We start from the raw sequence: 20,747 nt of genomic DNA, 5'->3' as shown, positions 1-20,747 counted from the left end.
TCCACACACTCTCCAGTACAGGGAGGAAAGAGAAAATGCCCCTCCCACTCCTTTCCAGGACCCAATCGCACACAGACTTCACTGGCAACGAATGGGAGCGCAGGCAGCCGGTGCCATGCCCTAGCCAATAAGTGCAATTGCTCATATCCAGTTGGAATAATTAGTCAGAGAGCAGAGCGGAGCGGCTTCCCTTCGGAAAGAATGGACAAACGGGCACACTTACCCAATAAGTGTGATTTAAGACTGCAACCGACATTAGAGTTATTAGATTGTGCTGCACTTAACCTAGCAGAATAACGCTGCATGCTCCACTGCAGGACAGACAGAGGCGCAGGCTACACGGGAAGGGATTCGGAAAGGTGCAATGATGCTAAGCAGGCAGAAATGATGATATGATATAGAGAAGGAGAAGGAATAACTTTAACACCGTGATGTGTGCATGATTATCACACTGTGACACTTTCAGGCTTGGCGATGAGTCCCTTTATTCATAATCTGGGTCAGGAAAAAAAAAAACCTCAGTATCTTAAAAGCATTTATTATTATTATTATTATTATTATTATTATTATTATTATTATTATTATTATTATTATGTTGAAAACAGTTGAGTATAATTAGTTTGTTTTAATTTTAGATGTGTATGTATACATGTGTGTGTGTGTGTGTGTGTGTGTGTGTGTATACATACATTATATATATATACACATACATACATACATATATGAAGAGTTTGGTTCCAGAATGCAGTAAATCGATTTTGATTAATTTTAGTAAAATTGTGTTTTCTTTTCCAAGAAAGTGGCAAGATGAAAACCACTATTTTCTGTTCCAAACTTTCACATAGCATCTTTAGGTTATAATAACATTAAATATTCAAATCCAGATTTTGATTTTCAAAGATTTATTATGACCTACTAACTTTTATTTATTTTGCACAAATAATCATCAATCTTTATTTTTTTAATGCCGTTTATCAAGTTTTGGAACCAAACTCTTCATATATATAGTATATATATACTGACTCCAAGCTTTTGAATGGTATAGTGTATAATGTTATACTTGGAGTAAGACTGGAGTAATGATGCTGAAAATGTAGCTTTAATCACAGGAATAAATTAAATTTTAAATATATTCAAATAGAAAGCAGTTATTTTAAATAGTAAAAATAATTTACAATATTACTGCTTTAGCTGTATTTTGGATCAAATAAATGCAGACTTGTTGAGCAGAAAATAATTCTTTACAAAAACCTAAACAATCTTACTGTTCAAACACTTTTGACTGGTAGTGTATGTAATGTTGAAATATATAATGAACATCGCATACCTGGCATTTCCAGCGTATGATGTGTATGTGCTCTTAAGAAAAAAAAAAAAAAAACATTTGAAGAGACTTATGGGAGTGTGCTCGGTCTTAGCTGTGGTCCAGGTTCCTGTGCGAGCAGCAATCTAAGAGCCTGTTGGACATGTCAACATCAGTCCCTGTTTTCCATGATAAACTACATTGTTAACATTATTGAAAAATAAGAACACAGTTACCACATAGTACACATATTTTACCATACAGTAATTAAATCAAATTAAAGTAACATCTGTAAAATAGTGAATACACACTTACTCTATAAGATTCTGAATGAGGGTTGAAAACTGAACGAGACCTGTGTCCCCTTCCTGTGTGACATGAGTATGTATTCACAGTCCTAAAAGAATGTGGTTGCACTTTATTTTACAGTACGTGTACTTACATGTAGTTATAGTTAACTTACAGTCTATTTATCTAAGAAAGTTCTGGTAATACAAGGTAACTACATGGGGTAGGGTTAGGTTTAGGGGTAGGTTCAGGGTTAGTACCTAGTTATTACATAGTTATTGTAATTACTATAATAAGTACATAGTATGTACATGGGGAACAGGACTGTAAAATAAAGTGCTACCAAGAATGTTATAAACAATCGCTAGCATTTATCTTTCACAGTACCTTAGTATGTGCATAGGCCTACTTAATGAGAAAGCATGCCAATAACAAAGTAACTATATTGAACACTATCAACCACGAATAATATTACCATATAGGCATAATAAAAGTACAATTACTATACCCTGGCCATATTCTGTCCAATTACTCAGTATGATTTTCCAGTGAACTCAAAACTGAACCACAATCATGTGCCTTTCTTGTTCAAGACGCCCTGCCAAGATTTTTTAGGTCTGGCTATGCGTATTATCACATACTGTAAAATATGAGTTCATTTTATGAACTTATTAAATACAATTATATATATTCACTACCATTCAAAAGTTTGGGGTAAAGTTTTCTTATTTCTTTTTTCTTCTTTTTTTATGATGGCATTAATACTTTTATTCTGCAAGGATGCAAGGATGCATACATTGTTTGTAATATTACAAAATATATCACATCACAGATATGCCATCACAGAAAAAAAAATTATATATATATATATATATATATATATATATATGTTTTTTTTATCAATTTTTTTTTACTGTGTTGTTTCAATAGTTTTATGTTTTAGTATGGCATAAGGATGACTTTTTATTTGGCAGAAAATTTTGCCAGTCAATCAGAAGGCTAATTTTTGATTGTGCTCACACTTTCTCTGCATAAAACCAAATTCACAGACCCGGAATGGAGCTCATATCAGAAGACCTTTTTTCTTCTGTCTTCCAGATCAGTACTCTGGCTCAGGTCTTGGCTTGAGAAATGATCAATGGTGAACTGTTAAAATGACGAATGAAAAGTACATCGGCCAGCACTATCCCCTTCACAGCAGGAAAGACCAATGTGGGGACAGAGATATAATAATGTCCTTTTAACAACCACAAGCAAGACACCTCTATCTTTCAGGATGACAAGGTGTTGTTCAAAGTGGTGAAACTTCTCTTAGCACCCGATTCTGCTGATGTCCCAGTAATCAGGCATTATGTCAGGGTCAGGGATCCCAAACCCCCTCAGCCCCTCAGAAGAGTATGCACTCAGTGACTCTTGTGCAGTGGTGAAATCGATGCACCTATTGATAACATGCATCATAACATGGGCTGATATGCATAACATGAGCAAGCACAAACCTATGATGATTCGGCAGGTGTTCGCACACAGCCCTTCCATACATCACATTCATCAGAGTATCAGTATTTACAAGTAAATCAGCTTAAAGGGTTAGTTCACCCAGATAGCAAAATTATGTAATTAATAACTTACCCTTACGTTGTTTCAAACCCGTAAGACCTCTAAGTTTATCTTTGGAACACAGTTTAAGATATTTTATATTTAGTCCGAGAGCTCTCAATCCCTCCATTGAAGTTGTGTGTACGGTATACTGTCCATGTCCAGAAAGGTAAGAAAAACATCATCAAAGTAGTCCATGTGACATCAGATGGTCAGTTAGAATTTTTTGAAGCATCGAAAATACATTTGGGTCCAAAAATAGCAAAAACGACGACTTTATTCAGCATTGTCTTCTCTTCCGTGTCTTTTGTGTAAGAGAGTTAAAAACAAAGCAGTCTGGATATCCGGTTCGCGAACCAATCATTCAGTTCACCAAATCGAACTGAATAATTTTAAACGGTTCGCATCTCTAATACGCATTAATCCACAAATGACTTAAGCTGTTAACTTTTTTAATGTGGTTGACACTCCCTCTGAGTTCAAACAAACCAATATCCCGGAGTAATGCATGCACTCAAACAGTACACTGATTGAACTGCTGTGAAGAGAGAACTGAAGATGAACACCGAGCTGAGTCAGATAAGAAGAATCGAGGAGCTGATGATACTGCGCATGTGGGATTCAGCGTGAAGCAGACTGACACACAGAGCGCATGAACCGAACTGATTCTTTTGGTGATTGATTCTGAACTGATTCTGTGCTATTGTTATGAGCGCGGGTAAACCGAAGGCTTGAATCAAGGGCAATCATCGCAAATGACGCCATTACGTCGAGCGCAAAAGAACCAGTGAACCGTTTTCTTCAACCGGTTTATTGAATCGAACTGTCCGAAAGAACTACTGGTGATCCGAAAACCGATGCAACCGGTTCTTGACTCTCTTCACAGCAGTTCAGTCAGTGTACTGTTTGAGTGCATGCATTACTCCGGGATATTGGTTTGTTTGAACTCAGAGGGAGTGTCAGCCACATTAAAAAAGTTAACAGCTTAAGTAATTTGTGGATTAATGCGTATTAGAGATGTGATCCGTTTAAAACGATTCAGTTCGATTTGGTGAACTGAATGATTCGTTCGTGAACCAGATATCCAGACTGCTTTGTTTTGAACTCTCTCACACAACAGACACGGAAGAGAAGACAATGCTGAATAAAGTCGTCGTTTTTGCTATTTTTTGACCAAAATGTATTTTCAATGCTTCAAAAAATTCTAACTGACCATCTGATGTCACATGGACTACTTTGACGATGTTTTTCTTACCTTTCTGGACATGGACATTATACCGTACTCTAGGGCTGGACGATTATGGCCTAAAGTCAAAACCTCGATTAATTGAACATTTTACCTCGATTACGATTAATGAACGATTGTTTTGTTTCTGTTTTGTTTTTTTGCCCTCATAGTTCACTTACAAGGATTGTACTGTAAACAGGGCCATAGCTGGGGTTTGTACCAGTGGGCCCTGTTTGTAAGTGTTTAATTTGAATGTTCGTTCTGTTTATTTGTTCATCAACATGCCCGCCACATCCCAGAATGCAACGCGGCACCCAAGCCCTATTAGGCGCGGTCACTTTAAGAGACAATGAATGCATCTAATATAATACACATACAATTTTTTTCTCAACTGTTTACTTTCACTTAAGACATAACTGACAGTTTTTTCGAACATACTATCCAAGACGGGTATTTTCACATTTTTTTTATGTATTTGTCGGTACAAGAGCAAAAACAGACCAATTCGCTGTTCAAGTGTTTTGAGTCGCCTCTCTCTGCGTGAGCCCTGAACACCAAAACACCGCGGTGCTGAAGTGGGCTCTTACACATCCTTTTCTGTTTGTTTAAACTGCGATTTGTTTTTCTTCGTTCAGGTGCAGGAAGAACTTAAAGGAAAACTTTGCAAACGAGAGCTCAGATCGGTGTTGCTGTCCGTGAGACGCGGCTCTCTCTCCCCGTGCGCACCGAGCATTGCGCGCGAGTAACCAGCTACTCAGTTCAGCTTTTCCGCGTCTTGTGTTTGAATGCTTTAAAGTCTTTTGAACGGTTACATTTGCAAGTGGCAAGGCTTAATAACACGTGAAAATGATACGCTTTCATGACGACACGCAGCAGCGTTCTGTCAACTGTCCTGAGCGTCTTTTTAGACTGGCCTAAGCCAGACGGTTGAGATCGACTATTAAAGGTGGGATATTTTTTCCTATTGAAATAACGATCATAGCTCACTATCAGAAGTTATTTTATCTATGTTCGTGACATTTCTTACATATTATTGCTCGGTGTAAAAGATAAATAAATAAAGATTAGGTACCAGTTTGAGTGATTGCGTGTGTGAATTAGTCTCTATATTATTGTGAAGCTCGGGGTCTGACAAAGTTTAGTGACAAAGCTGACAAAGTTTAGTGAATACTCAAGGCTCACCGTTCACGCGCCATCACTATGTGTTGAACCAGCGTTCAGCTCCGTGTTTTGCTTTTATGCCACTGGCTGGCAGAATCATGTGGCTACACACGCTTTTAAGGGGGAAGTATTAACAGGAAATAACTGAAATAACCGACATGGGAAAATTACGTCGGTTACAGGTTCTAAATTTCGGTTTCGATTACTTTTCGTTTAATCATCCAGCCCTACCGTACACACAGCTTCAATGGAGGGACTGAGAGCTCTCGGACTAAATCTAAAATATCTTAAACTGTGTTCCAAAGATAAAAGGAGGTCTTACGGGTTTGAAACAACATGAGGGTAAGTTATTAATTACATAATTTTGCTATCTGGGTGAACTAACCCTTTAAGCATGGAGTTGACAGTGACAATGCTATAGACTGTGGCACAGGGCTTCCTCCAAGAGGACTGAGTGGAGATCAGGCCCCATAAAAAATGCATGAGCAACAGGAGGAGATGTCACATTGGATATGTTTCCAGCTACAGAGATACTGATGTGTGGAGAGCCGTGAGAGTGAAAGGAACAAGTTAACTCAGGTCTAAGAAGACAGAAGTGAGGGGAAAAAAGCACTTAACTTCCACCACTAAACCTGCCAAGACCATTGCCCCCCTGTGCCAGCAGTACCAGAGATTTAGACATAAATCCATTGATGTATAAGAGATTTAATGGCTTATGTATGGCTTGATGCGTAAATATCCGCAATCACAATATATAAAAATAGTATTAATTCAGCCTGAATATAGAGTCTGTCATCGCACTTACTGCCCCAGTGATTTACATTTAGTCTGAGACACAGATCTGTGTCATTATAAACACATTTACAACAATGGGGTTTTGAAAGCATGGCAAACCACTGCCTTAGTCTACAAATACAGAAATATATCTCATCAAATATTCATTAATTCTGGACTACAGTCATGCTTTAAATGTCATGCTTAGCAGGGGAGATGGGAACCGCTTAGGCAAGAGGATTTATAACATGGCACTTATAAGTGGATATCATTATACTGGGGTTTGATGTCTTTAAACAGTGACTGACAATAAAAACAAACATGTGGACATCAAACAGAACTAAATAGTGGTTTTGTTGTTTTAAATAAAGCTGAATTATTGTTTTTTGGCCTGTTTCTAAGAATTGCATCATATAAATGGTCTAAATCTAACACAGGCTCTTTGGAAAAACATGCCTGTGGCGACATTTCTGCAAAGTGATGTTAAATTGATTCTTCTTTTGCGACACTTTCAAAGAAAAATATCCAGTGGTTGCGCTAAAAGCATGTTCGGTTTTACCCAAACAGATGAACGTGAATCTGGATATATTTCATTGTCTATTTTTGTACATATCGTGGCAGTTCAGAAATGAAATATCTGGTGAGTGGCTCTAAAAGATTAATGCTCTAACACTTTTAAAAATAATGTACCACCTACCCAAAACCAAAACGGACTGAGCTGCAGCGAAAATGCTATGGGGAACGTGTTTAGCGTGAGCATCTCTGAATATCATGTGTAATCTGTCTCATGGAAGATCGTGACGTCACAGGCGGGGTGACGTAAGTGACCAGGAAGCTATAAAAGCACATGCGGTGCAGCTGGCATCAGTTCGCGTATTTCAGCAAGCGCTCTGTGTGTGCATGTTATTCTGTCTTGTCAGTCTTATTTATTGTTGTTGGTCACTATTAGCTCCTCAAAGAGTTAGCAATAGTCAAAGAGCAAAGCTAAGAGGAGACATCTGAAAGGCGAATCCAGTGGGGATCAACTACATCACAAGTGGAGATACACACAGTCTGTGCGCGGTCTGCCTGGGATCAAAGCATGCTGTTTCGGCTCTTGAGGGACTGCCTGCACTGGTACGAGCCAGTGTGGACAATTCGATCCCGGAGGGCTCTCCTCGAGAGGGAGTCTTCGCCAGCGTTCCTCGTGGTGTTGGTCCTGCTGGGTTTGCAGATAGATCTGCTGGAGGGTATGGAGACGGGCACATCCCTATCTCCTACCTCACCCGCCAGATCTGCTCGATCTCTGGGTTCGGAAGCCCGAGCTGTGGTCCTTCCCCCCGAGTAACGGCCGTGACGCACCGCCTTTCTTTCTACAAAGAGATTGACACGGAGGGCGTCGATGAGCTCGCAGTTGCACAAACATCAGCAGCATAAACGTCAGTTGAACAGACATCAGTTGCACAAGCATCAGTTTCACAAGCATATTATACCCAACCTTTATAACGAACAGCATTAATGAGGAGCGCAGTCAGCTCTTTGGAAAAATAAGGGGGCTGACTGTGCTTCTCACATATCTGGGGACGAGCTGGAGACGGCTTTTCCTATCTCCACCCGTGTTCCCTAGATCTAGAGTTCGTTCTCGAGGCTCAGAAGCCCGCACGGCGGTTCCTTCCCCCTCTGTGAACTTGCAGCTGCAGTTATTTATCTCTGAGGAGATTAATACTGTTTGTGTGACTAAGCGGCTCACACGCTGCCGAGGCAACGTGTGTATTACATTATTATTAGTTTTGATGTGATTCTTACCAAACCAGACCGTGTTTACTTGTCTGATTGGTTAGCTGCATTTAATTCTGAGGAATTAAATTCAGTATTTATCTTACTATAAGAAGTTAACTATGAATTGTATCTACAAGCCAGACCGAATTTACTTGTGTGCTTGTTTGGCTCCATTTAATTCTGAGGAATTAAATTTACTGTTTACCTGACAATGAGAAGTAAGATATATCACTTTCAGAAGTCCTAACACAGAGGGTGGCCCCTACTGGGGTAGGGTGGTGTTTACACGGTCTTACATGGTGCCCATCTCTCCTCAGTGCCCTCGGGGAATTGATCTGCCAACCCTGCCAGAGCACCAGGGTGCAGCGGTTTCCAGCGAACGCTGCTCTCAGTTTCTTCCGCCCGCGAGCGTAGCAGTGCTGAGAGGCTCGCTACCCCTTCGGGGGTCTCTAAAACAGCTAGATCGGCTGCTGGGAATGGTGTTTTTGACCCTGCTCATATTGGGTCTATCCTCATGTCAGTCAAGAGAGCCAAAGAAGGCCAGTCACTCACTGTCAAACAATTTCAGAGATTGTTGGGTCTGATGGCAGCTGTGTCCAACGTGATACCTCTTGGCCTGCTGACCCCTACAGTGGTGGCTCAAGACCAAGGGTTTTTCCCCGAGGGGCAATCCACTTCGAGCTATCAAGGTCACGCAGCGATGCCTCTGTGCCTTAGACATGTGGAAGAAACATTGGTTCTTGAATCAGGGCCCGGTGCTGGGAGCTCCTTTTCATGTAACACTAGCGACGGATGTGTCCCTCACTGGTTGGGGTGCGGTCATGAGTGGCCACCCTGCCCGTGGTCTGTGGAGCGGTCGCCATCTGACATGGCATATCACTTGTCTAGAGATGCCAGCCATTTATCGAGCACTAAAATACTTCCTCCCAGACCTGAGGGGTCACCATGTGTTGGTACGCACCGACAACACATCGGTGGTCTCTTATATCAACCACCAGGAAGGTCTGCGTTCGCGCCACTTGTATAAGCTGGCGCACCAGATCCTTGTGTGGTCCCAGGACAAACTCCTCTCACTCAGAGCAGTGCATATTCCTGGGAAGTTAAATGTGGGAGCAGACATACTGTCAAGGCAGGGGCCCAGGCCTGGGGAATGAAAGCTTCACCCCGAGGTGGTGAAGCAGATATGGAGAATTTTTGTGAGACATCGCAATGTCCCCTCTGGTTCTCTCTAGTTCATCCAGCTCTTCTGGGACTGGACGCTATGGTACAGACCTGGCCGAGGCTGCGTCTGTACGCATTTCCCCCTATTGCTTTTCTCCCGGGAGTTCTGGCGAGAGTACGCCTGGACGGGGTCCATCAGTTGTTAGTAGCCCCATTCTGGCCGGGCCGAGTATGGTTCTCAGATCTTGTCGCGCTCCTTGACGGCACTCCGTGGGAGATGCCGATCAGGACAGACCTACTCTCACAGGTGCAGGGCATGATAGTCAAGTCAAGTCACCTTTATTTATATAGCGCTTTAAACCAAATACATTGTGTCAAAGCAATTGAACAACATTCATTAGGAAAACTGTGTGTCAATAATGCAAAATGATAGTTAAAGGCAGTTCATAATTGAATTCAGTGATGTCATCTCTGTTCAGTTAAATAGTGTCTGTGCATTTATTTGCAATCAAGTCAACGATATCGCTGTAGATGAAGTGACCCCGACTAAGCAAGCCAGAGGCGACAGCGGCAAGGAACCGAAACTCCATCGGTGACAGAATGGAGAAAAAAAACCTTGGGAGAAACCCCCTAGTAATTCACCCCCTAGTTACACATTTCCTCCACGTGCACTGAGGCTGAGGCCTCCAGTACAGTCCCGTATTCCCCCCATGGGACTTGGTTGTGGTGTTAGAGGCTCTTTGTAAAGCTCCATTTGAGCCAATACAAGATATATCAGACAGACATCTGACACTTCTGTTGGCTATCACTTCTCTAAGGAGAGTTGGACCTCTCAGTGGCCACTACTTATCTCGACTTTGCGCCCGGCATGGCCAGAGCACTTCTATACCCTCGAGCGGGTTGTGTTCCTAAAGTTTCCTCTGTCACACCACAACTGATAGTACTGCAGGCCTTCTGCCCTCCTCCCTTCCGGGAGTCCGACCAGAAGAAGCTAATTGTATGCATCCAGCTGGAGCGCTGGACACATACTTCCACAGAGCTGCCCTGTGGAGAAAATCGGACCAATTGCTAGTGTGCTACGGTCCCCCCAAAAGGGGCTTTCCTGCATCTAAGCAGATTCTAAGCTGTTGGATAGTCAAGGCTATCAATGCCACCTATGAGTCCTCTGGTGTTCCCCCACTGTTGGGAGCCAAGGCTCAGTCTATATGGGATATGGTGGCCTCCAAAGCCTTCTTAGCAGGTGCGTCCATGCTGGACATCTGCAACGCTGTGGGGTGGTCCATGCCCTCCACATTCGCAAGGTTTTCGATGCAGCTTGAGTTCCTGAAGAGGAACGTCTCTAGGTTACACATGTAATAATGGTTCCTCAATTGAACGTGACGTTGCGTCTCGATGGCATACCCCGGCACCCCTGCCGGCTCTCGCTGGTACTCAAGGCTGATGCCAGCTGTGCGGCATGTGCTTTTATAGCTTCCTGGTCGCTTACGTCACCCCGCCCGTGACGTCATGCTCTTCCATGAGACAGATTAAAAATGATATTCAGAGTCGCTCACGCTACACGCGTTCCCCATAGCGTTTTCGACGCAGTGTGTTGTTCCCTCGAGGAAACATTGTTAAATGCGTAACCTAGAGACGTTTTGACAAAAGCAAACATTAGATAAACACACATATGTTACAGTATGTTTCTATAGCACAATCAACTCTTATCTCAAAAGATGATTCCTACAAATGTCATTCCTAATTATATGACTACTTTAATGCTTTATCTAAAATACATTTTCATGGTCAGTAAAATATTTATGGATCGTAAATTGTCTCACTTATCACCCACTGGTGCATGAGTGTGGCATATTTTGGACCCTGCTCATAGGTTTAGTAACCTTGAAAGTCAGAAGATTGCAGTGAATGGGATTTCATTGTTAGTGTAACAAATAAGCAAATATTTTGCTCAATACAATTTTGAGTAATAAGGGCTATCATATTTCCAGAGCCATTCTTGTGACGTCTCATTTAAGGCGAGACACTGCAGGTGAATAGGGCAAAAAAAATAACTAATAGATATCACCTTACTTACCCAGTTGATTGATTACATTGATTATTGCAAACATTTTTTGTATTACAAGTTTTCAAAAATGTTATGTTTAAATATGCAAATGAGGCATTATTTAATGAAATATGTGCTAATTTGCATAAATGTCTAGTACAAAAATCTGAACACTAGATGAAGTCAGTTTCAAATTTTTTGTTTAATTTTTTTGACATATTAGAGTCAAATGTTTTTACAGAGGGAATTCTGGTTATCTTGTTTTGTCACTCCATAATTCAGAAAATACTTTGAACAGCCAGAAAACAATATATTTTCACAATTTTGGGGGGAATAAAATGTTGTATATAATCAAGGAAAATATATATGAACAAATCCCTCTGTAAAAAACTTCAGAATATAGACAGGAATAAAAATGTCAAGTTTGGTGTGTGTAAGTGCTACTGAAGTGGAGATTTATGGCTCAGTGTTGAAGAAAAAACTCATTTTGAGAAAACGGCCTTTAAAAATATGTATTGTAATTGAAATCTATTGACACAAACAGATAAAGTGCTATAAAAGAAACACTTAACAGTGTATTTTGGATGTTTTCCTTCCACTAGTTTGAAAAAGCACTTTATGAAAAACCAAAAAGCCCAAAATCTCAAAATTGACAGGTGCTTGAAAAAAAAATGTTTTTGCCTGCAGTGTCTCACCTTAAGCTGCATATCATTGACAGTTTTGGCAGCTTCATATGCAAAGACGAGAGTGCAAGATAGTAAATGAAGCACCAGCATAAACCACCTCCATAAAACCAACAGCGCTCAGCGGCACAGCATCTTCATTTCAGTGACTCACAAAGACAGCATAAACACAGCACGTCTAACAGACATGGCTTTGCCTCCGCTACCAATGTAATTAAAGCCAGCATCTTGTCCCGCTCTCGTATCATTACCGTCTGTACACCATTTGGATGCGCTTTGTTATTACTTACTTGCTGCTAAATATAGACTTCCTGTGCCAGTGCTAGAGATTGCAGTCAGCTGCATATTGTTCCCCTTGTTTGCAGTCACAAAGACTTATGTGGATACTATATCACTCGACAGGGGTGCAACAAGCTTTATTGGATCTGTCACCCCTTTTTTGTGGGGTCAGTATAAAAAGCTGATTACAAAAAATAGAAAATGAAGGCATACATTTAGGAGTACTGTATTAATTGTACTATAAGTAAAAGCATATGCATTTTTATAGGCTATTATTATTTTATTTGCTAAGCAATTTTGCACATTTTAGAACAATAGTAGAGTCAATTAATTTAGTTAATTGTTTGTTTGTTTGTTTTTTTTTGTTTTTTTAACTGTGGAAACTAGTTTTCACTTTCTAATCAAGTGTTTACCTTTCACTTTCTGTATAGTTCTATACCTTAGGAAAGGATACTGAAGAAAATGCAATTACACAATGCCCGTAAACACTTATGCATACATACATATAGTACATACAAGTTTGGAATTACGTATTTGAAAACAACACACTTGGACATTTAAATCTTAAAGATCCTGAAATTTAACCACCGTGACAACAGAGAGAGGAACCAGCTGCTTCATCACTAATGATCAGGTAACCATATATGTGACCCTGGACCACAAAACCATAAGTCTTAAGTCACTGGGGTATATTTTTAGCAATAGCCAAAATTATCGCAATATCGCAAATTTTAGCAATAGCCAAAATTATCGATTTTTCTTTCATGCCAAAAATCATTAGGATATTAAGTAAAGATCAGGTTCCATGAGGATATTTTGTACATTTCCTACCGTAAATATATAAAAACTTAATTTTTGATTGGTAATACGCATTGCTAAGAATTCATTTGGACAACTTCAAAGGCAATTTTATTTAGATTTTTTTTGCACCCTCAGATTCCAGATTTTCAAATAGTTGTATCTTGGCCAAAAATTTATATGATGTATAAATCTCAATTTCAAAAAATTGACACTTAAGACCGGTTTTGAGGTTCAGGGTCACATATTAATTAATACAAATAATACCAAAACGGAATAACACATAATAATAGATAAAACATTAATAGAATAGATTAATAGGGGGGGGGGGGGGCGATCTACTGTATTGTTAATGTATATTAAAGGCAATGTAAAGACTGAAGGGAGCGAGAAAAAGTAAAACAGTATCCATCATCAACATCATATTTAACCCCCGACAGCGATGTTTGAAACAGGCGTGATTCGTGAACGAATTGCTCTTTTGAATCAAATCTTTTAAATTTTTTGACAGGTTTGCATCAAATTGGTTTGAATTATTTGTTTACTTTTCAAAATTAATCTGTCCAAATGGTTCGAGTCAACATCAATAAATCACACTTACAGAGTTTTTTTTTTTTTGCCATTCAAATCGAAATGCGTGTTAAACCGAGGATTATAAAGGCCTCCTGAAGCGAATCTATATATTTTGTCAGAAAAATGTCAAGATTTTAAACTTTATAAACCTTAATCTCTAGCTTCTTACACATGTACACGAGAGAGTCATGTTCCAGCAGATGACGTAGGACGTATGGATATTTTTCTTACAAAACGCATTGATTGTCTTCAGGAGGCCTTTATTACGCAATTTTCATTTTTGGGCGAACTATCCCAAAGTAAGGACTTTTACTTAAGAATAAAAACTTTGTTTTCTTTTGTTTCAGTGCAGATCACAACAAAAACAACAACAGTTAATCATAAAGACAGTCATCTCGTTGAACTCCTGCAGAGTTCCTGCTGTCATCCTGCACTGTGATGATCCATACTCCATCTGAAACCGTTTTAAACAGGACTCTTAACAGCCATAGCATTTTACTTATTTTTTGACACACCATTTTGCTTAATTTTCAATTAATCAACTTTCTAAAATGCCCATGGGCTATATTACAGGCTTGGTCCACCTGCTTTGAAATGCTTGCAGAGGACCTTTTAGTCCTGAGATACAGAAGGACCGCTTCACCAGCTCGCTGTCAGCAGTCTCTGATTTGTGCCTTGAGGCCCTCTCAAGGCCACATCGCTAAATCCTATTGTACAGGCTGTAAAACCCTTCAGGCGGACAGAGAATCAGTGCAATAGGCACTGAGGAGGGATTGCAATGTCATCAAAGGGGCATACTGTGCAATTTAGAGACATGCATGAATCATGACCTTGGGGCCCTTTGCCATACACAGAAGACATTTGCCTGAGAGTATGTCAGTGCTTAAACAGCATTTAGCAGAATCGCATAGTTTACACTTCCAACCATTGAGAAGGAAGGGCACTTATGCTGATCAAAGGTGGCTTTTATGTGAACTAGAAGTAAGGATTTTCTGTATACCAAAAGTCACTTAATCTCAACCTGACAATGAGTTCTTCGAAATGTTATGTATACATCACTTCAGTAAATAATGACAAATAACAATTAAGGGGTTTTAAACATAAAATTATGGTGTAGAAAAATTATTCTCACAAATGAAAACAATGGGTTAAAGGCTTTATGATTTTAAAGTAAAATATACATATTGTACTTGGAAGGAAAAAATTTTAAAATCTTTATTATTTTTTTTTAAGTAATCAGGCAGTGAACAGTAAACACATTCATGATATGAAATGGCTTGTGCATGGTATCTGATATTTTAATATTGTGCATTAATGGACAGAGTATAGACAGATCAGGTTTTAAGAAAATTGATTTTGATACACAAGAACTAGTGCCAGAATTATTGTGGCAAACAAAAACAAAATCATTTATTCAGTGCCTCTAAGACATGGTACAGCACATACTGGTTAAAAGAAAAAAAAAGAAAAAAGACAAGCCCACAGGGTTGTACTGAATTCATCAGTGGCACTACAGTGGATTAATTGTCTGAAATTCCATATGGATATAAGATCAAAAGATCAAATCAAAACACATCTGTCTCTCCCAAACAACACTGTCAGCAGCTGTTTCATCAATGAAAAGCACCAAATGCAACCAAAGCCTCTGAAATGTCCAATGAATTAAAGGACATGTAACTGCTAGCTTAAATCAGTCACTTTGCTTTATCAAAACTTCTGGAATCAACCAGAAGTGTAAAACAATGACACTAAGAAGAATGGCCATATGAAATTTCACATTAATCACAATAGAAACACACAGTGATTCCATAGATGCAACAGAAGTATTTAAAATAATTTTGTTTTTTTACAAAAACTCTTTCAAGGGATAAGTATTGAATTATTTAAATCATATTTTTACCAACTGTGTTTTTTGAGACCGTGACCATTTTTAGCTACAGTTATTTCTATTCCAGTCTTGCACTTTTAACTGGGGAAGTATGTAAAAGTGCTCACTAAAATAGAAAAAAAGTATGGTTTGCAGTTTCAAATCATATTTTAGCTCTCTTTATTGCTAAATAAATATTTTCTCTTTTCGAATCCTAAAACTTAGATGTCAGGTTTGCGCCTCTGTATTTAACAAACCTTGAATGAAAATGGAAACGGTACAGACAAATAAGTGGAAAAAAGTTACACACAAAAAAAATAGCTAAAATTGGTTAAATATACCAATTAACACATCTTCAAAAAAAAAAACAGACAAACAATTCATATACAAAATTTTATATGGATAAATTTCAAAACACTGCCTTGGAAGGCCTCACTTTTCTGGTTTAACCCCCTGAAAAATATGTGCCAATGCCCTGAGAGAGAGCAAACACCTCCATGTTCAACCTGCCTCTTTGGCATTACAGTGACGGAACAGATGACTCGCAACTTCTCCTTAAGGCAGACTCAGTTCTTTTTTAATATTTTTATAATTTTCTTTTTTTTTCGTTAGATACAGGCATCTGCTGAAGCGATACTGGGCCTGTATAAACGGTTGTGTTGAGTGTTCTTTAGCACGGCTTTATTTCTTGGATTGTGTCATGTAGCTGTTCTCGATACACAGCACGATGTAGGAACTGGAGCAGCTGCTGGAGGTCTGCTGGAGGAGTTGGCCAGCCTGCAGAGACGAGGCCAAGCCTGTCACCGCACGGTCTCCGGCCCTCCACGTCTCACAGTAGTTATCCGTCTGCCTGTGACCCCTGCCATCGGAACCATGCCAGATCATCTTCTCTGGCCTAAAGGATAGAGGGAAAAAGTGTCATTTTAGATTTAAGATCAGGCTCAGACTGCATTCAAAACCTGGAAGACTTTTCCAAAATTGCAAAGTCAAATTGCATTGCCTGACTGTGGAATCAGGTTGCACAGCATTTTAATCCATTCACAGGGAAACTACATTTTGTTTACAAGGTACTAGACAGCTACAATTACATAGATTCATCTCTAGCTCAAGTACTCTGAGCGGTTTTTTTTTTTATGAAAATGAAAAGTGATAGGACGTTGTGCTGAGGCCTCTGTTTGAAGGGTTCACAGGATCAGCCAAAGCCACTGGCACTCACCAGGCACTGTCCCGCAGGACATCTCTGCCATCAAATGAGTAGATAGGAGCATTGTCCTTCATCCTGCTCTCTGAGTCACTGAAGAGAGACTCCCAGCTTCTGAAAAGCACTTGATCCTGCAGAGGAGAATATTAATGCCATGAAAAGACAAGAAACAACCAAGTGAGTACACTGGGTAAGTTTAGTCTTGAGGAGAAAATGTTGAGGAATTGTCAAAATGATCCAAAAGATCAAATGAATACTCATCTACCAACATAGATCATTTGACAAGAGTGAATGAATATGAAAAAAATTTATAAATAAATGGGATGGGAAGTTCCCCAGAAATATTTGTTTTAAAAAAAAATGATTAATAAAATAAAATAAAATAAAATAAATGGTAACTGAAATAAAACGCAATATATAAAACTTACACTCATTTCAGCTAGTTTCCAAGGCAATATTTCTTATTTTGATTCAGTTTCACAAAAAAAAATTTTTTAATTAAAACTGAAAAAAAACTATATAGAAATATAAAAAAACTAAATGTAAAAAAGTTAAAAACAAACACACAAATTGCTAAAACTAACTAAAATGAACAACATAAAAAATATATACAATTCAAAATATTAACAAAAACTACAATAGTATCTCGATACAAAAGCAAAAAAAACAAAACACTGCTACACACCTTGAAGTTAACAATCGGTAACGCCTCTCTGTCAGATCTGCGGACGATACTATAGAGATCTTGAAGTTTGGAAGATAGGAAGGCTCTGAACGTTCCCTTCAGGCCCACGGCCCGCGCCTGCTGGAAGCACAGGAAGTCTGCTCCACGAATGCCTCTCATGTTGCCCACTTGTGGAGAATTCAGGGCGATAAGATGCAACTGTACAGAAAATTAAAATGGTGTCAAAAAAGTAAATTAACACAGAGGTTCTATGCAAATGTTGTGATAAAGTTGACTGAACTAACCCCTGGTCCAGAAGTGTGGGTGTGGCCCTCTGGTTGATTGACAGGAGGGCTAGGGCGGCGGGCTGGAGTGCTGGGGTTCCTCTCAGGTTGAACGGGGTGTCTATGTGGTTGTATGGGATCGGTGTAGGGTGGGTATCGTGGATCTGGGTAACGGGAGTCAGGTGGATTGGGGTTTCTATTCTCTGGCTCCCTCCTTGGAAACTCGATCGGCTGGTGCGGTGGAGAAATCTGCTCTGCTCCATTGTCAGCTGTGTGGTCTTGGGAATAGTGAACAACAGGGGGCGGCTGGACCGCTGCCACTTCATTGTCCTGGAGGAAGAGCCAACGAGCTAGTCATACCTTCAGGAATTGATATGCACATCCACTATTTAAAGCATAAAAAAAAGCTTTATTCGCACTGCTTACCAGCTCTCCATAGAAGGGTTTATAATCTCCAAGCTGCAAACAAAAGAAAAAAAAAACCTTATATTGTAATGTTCTCCTTAAAATGAGTCAATGACAAATAAAAATTCATAAAATTATAAAATAAAATAAAAATCTAGTTTAAATCACATCCACCATGTTCCTAGAAATATGCATTCATGTTGATTTTCTATGTCTGGAAAAACCTATGTTAATATAGGCATAATTTTGATTTAACGAAAGTGAAAGTGACGTGACATTCAGCCAAGTATGGTGACCCATACTCAGAATTTGTGCTCTGCATTTAACCCATCCGAAATGCACACACACAGAGCAGTGAACACACACACACACACACACTGTGAGCACACACCCGGAGCAGTGGGCAGCCATTTATGCTGCGGCGCCCGGGGAGCAGTTGGGGGTTCGATGCCTTGCTCAAGGGCACCTAAGTCATGGATTCCTGCCGGCCCAGGACTCGAACTCACAACCTTTCGATTGGGAGTCTGACTCTCTAACCATTAGGCCACGACTTCCCCTTAATAATTTAACCGCTCTATGGCAAGTGGTGTGACCAAAAAAATTTTTTTTATTTTATTATTTATTTATTTTATTCGATTTTATTTATTTATTTATTTATTTATTTTGGTCATATCATGACAAACAGAACAAATCCTGCCATGCCATAAAAATGTCAATTATATAATTATATTTTTAATGAACTTACTAAATCGACAGTCATTATATTTATGATAATCATTTCCTGTTTTAATGGTTTACTTGTCACATAACAACAAAAACTTGTTTGTTGGTTATACAACACTAACTTTGATTTGGCAGACTTTTTTTTTTTTTAAATGTAAACATTATAAAAATTGTTATTAAAGTAATTTTATGTATGAAATGCATTTTTTATACTATTTTACAACAAATGAAAAGTTGTAAACAAAAATGAGTGTTTAAGCACCATACCATCACTTGTCTGACACCATCCCGAACTCTGAGGTAGAGATCGTTTCTGTCCAAAATGTAAATCAAAGCACCTTCAGACTGTCTGCGTGCCGTAGCCATCATTATGTCATAAGACCTCAGGAAAGTCACCTGCTTAAACATTAAAAAATATGGGCACGATTAAAGTAGAAAGTGTCAGGTATGTAATCATATACACACCATGAACGTCCCACTCACTCCAGATCCAGTGCCAGGAACTCCAGGAGGGCCCGGGGGACCTGGAGGTCCGGGAATACTGAGTTCTGAAACAAACACAAATCATACAACACTGTCTGTTATAGAAGTTCCTCAAAAATATTCTACAGTAAGTGTGTTAAGAATTGTACTTATTTTTTTCTTACGTGGTCTGTAGGCTCCTGGCAATGACGGTGACCCTGGAGGTCCAGGGGGTCCAGGAGGTCCTTGGTTTCCTGGACGACCATCATAACCAACACCAGGTGATCCTGGTGGGCCCTGTGGTCCAGGAGGACCTCTGATTGAGTCTCCTTTAGGTCCCTAGGAAAGATATCTTATATGAGACCATCTATATGTAGTCAACAACTCAATTCGGGTTATGTCCAGAAATTGCCAATAATTCTTACAGGAGGTCCAGGGTTTCCTGGTGGTCCCTGTACAGCTCCAAAATGAGGGTCATAAAATCCTCCTCCTGGCTCTCCTTTCTCTCCTTTAAGACCGGGCTCCCCCTGCTCCCCCTTCATCTCATTCTAAGGAAATGGGAGCCATGTTTTGTGTTGTTGAAATTATAATCAAATTGTTTCATCAAAGACTTTAAATTTACATATTTAGTGAATCACATACCTTGAGGGCATAGATATCAATGTTAGAGGAAAAACCTGTGGAAAAAATACTGCATTAATACATTAAATACCACAATACCCTTTACAATGAGTTAATAATTATGTCAAGCTACTAAGTCAAGGTACTTCAGCCACTAAATTTACAGAGACCAGGACAACCCTGTTATTGCCTCCTGCTATCAGCCCAAGTGTCTAGAAACAGCAACAGTGGTAAATTTTACCTGGCGACCCTGGAACTCCAGGAGAACCCTGGTCTCCTTTCTCTCCTTTCATAGCTTAAGAAAACAAGACAATGCATTGTTCAAAGTTGTAAAAATTTGTTGACATGTGAACACATTCTACATATTAAAATCCACATGAAATGCAGTTTTTGATCCATTTCTGTAATGTTAATTGTTTTGAGCAAAACAAGTCATTAACAGGAAAATAAAATATAGGTTGGGACTTTTTTTTTTCCATTGGGAAGTAGCTGGACCAAAGTGAAGTTTGTTAAATCAGCACTAAAGAAAAACTGTTTAAAGGGGACACTGGATGCCCATTTTCCACAAGTTGGTATGATTCTTTACGGTACTCATGAAATGTCTGCAACACACTTTGGTTAAAATTTCTCAATGGTCACATAAAAAAACACCCTTTTTACCTTGTCAAAAACAGCTCTGTTCACAGCGACCCGTTTCAGTCAATGTTTTTTTAAATGATAATGAGCTACTGCTCACCCCACTGCTCTGTTCAATTATTTGTGTATTCGGTGGCACATTACATCAAAAACAAAACTATTCCAATGTGTCCTCACTGGCTCTGATGTCAGGAGAAAATAAAGACTCATGTTCACTTTTACATCCAACTATAAAACA

General features: G+C 39.4%; 1 protein-coding gene across 5 annotated transcripts in view; it reads right to left on the bottom strand.

Moving 5' to 3' along the window:
- Positions 1-15,584: 15,584 nt before the first annotated feature.
- Positions 15,585-20,747, bottom strand: part of LOC132153135 (collagen alpha-1(XVIII) chain-like) — an 89,483-nt gene continuing 84,320 nt past the window's right edge. For 4 of the 5 annotated variants that reach the window (XM_059562413.1, XM_059562414.1, XM_059562415.1 and 1 more), the window contains 11 exons: positions 20,115-20,168; positions 19,895-19,929; positions 19,678-19,800; positions 19,438-19,591; positions 19,274-19,338; positions 19,058-19,186; positions 18,089-18,121; positions 17,684-17,992; positions 17,400-17,597; positions 16,730-16,845; positions 15,585-16,408 (listed from right to left, as the gene is read on the bottom strand). In XM_059562413.1, coding sequence (XP_059418396.1) covers positions 16,195-16,408; positions 16,730-16,845; positions 17,400-17,597; positions 17,684-17,992; positions 18,089-18,121; positions 19,058-19,186; positions 19,274-19,338; positions 19,438-19,591; positions 19,678-19,800; positions 19,895-19,929; positions 20,115-20,168 — 1,430 coding nt within the window. In that variant the 3' untranslated portion in view covers positions 15,585-16,194. The remainder of the gene's footprint in view (positions 16,409-16,729; positions 16,846-17,399; positions 17,598-17,683; positions 17,993-18,088; positions 18,122-19,057; positions 19,187-19,273; positions 19,339-19,437; positions 19,592-19,677; positions 19,801-19,894; positions 19,930-20,114; positions 20,169-20,747) is intronic. The other variant, XM_059562416.1, reaches the window with a different exon arrangement.

Source organism: Carassius carassius, chromosome 11 (genome assembly GCF_963082965.1).
Source record: "Carassius carassius chromosome 11, fCarCar2.1, whole genome shotgun sequence".
NCBI lineage: Eukaryota > Metazoa > Chordata > Actinopteri > Cypriniformes > Cyprinidae > Carassius > Carassius carassius.
Note: the sequence above shows the minus strand (reverse complement) of the source record. Positions and strands in the feature narration are given on the sequence as shown.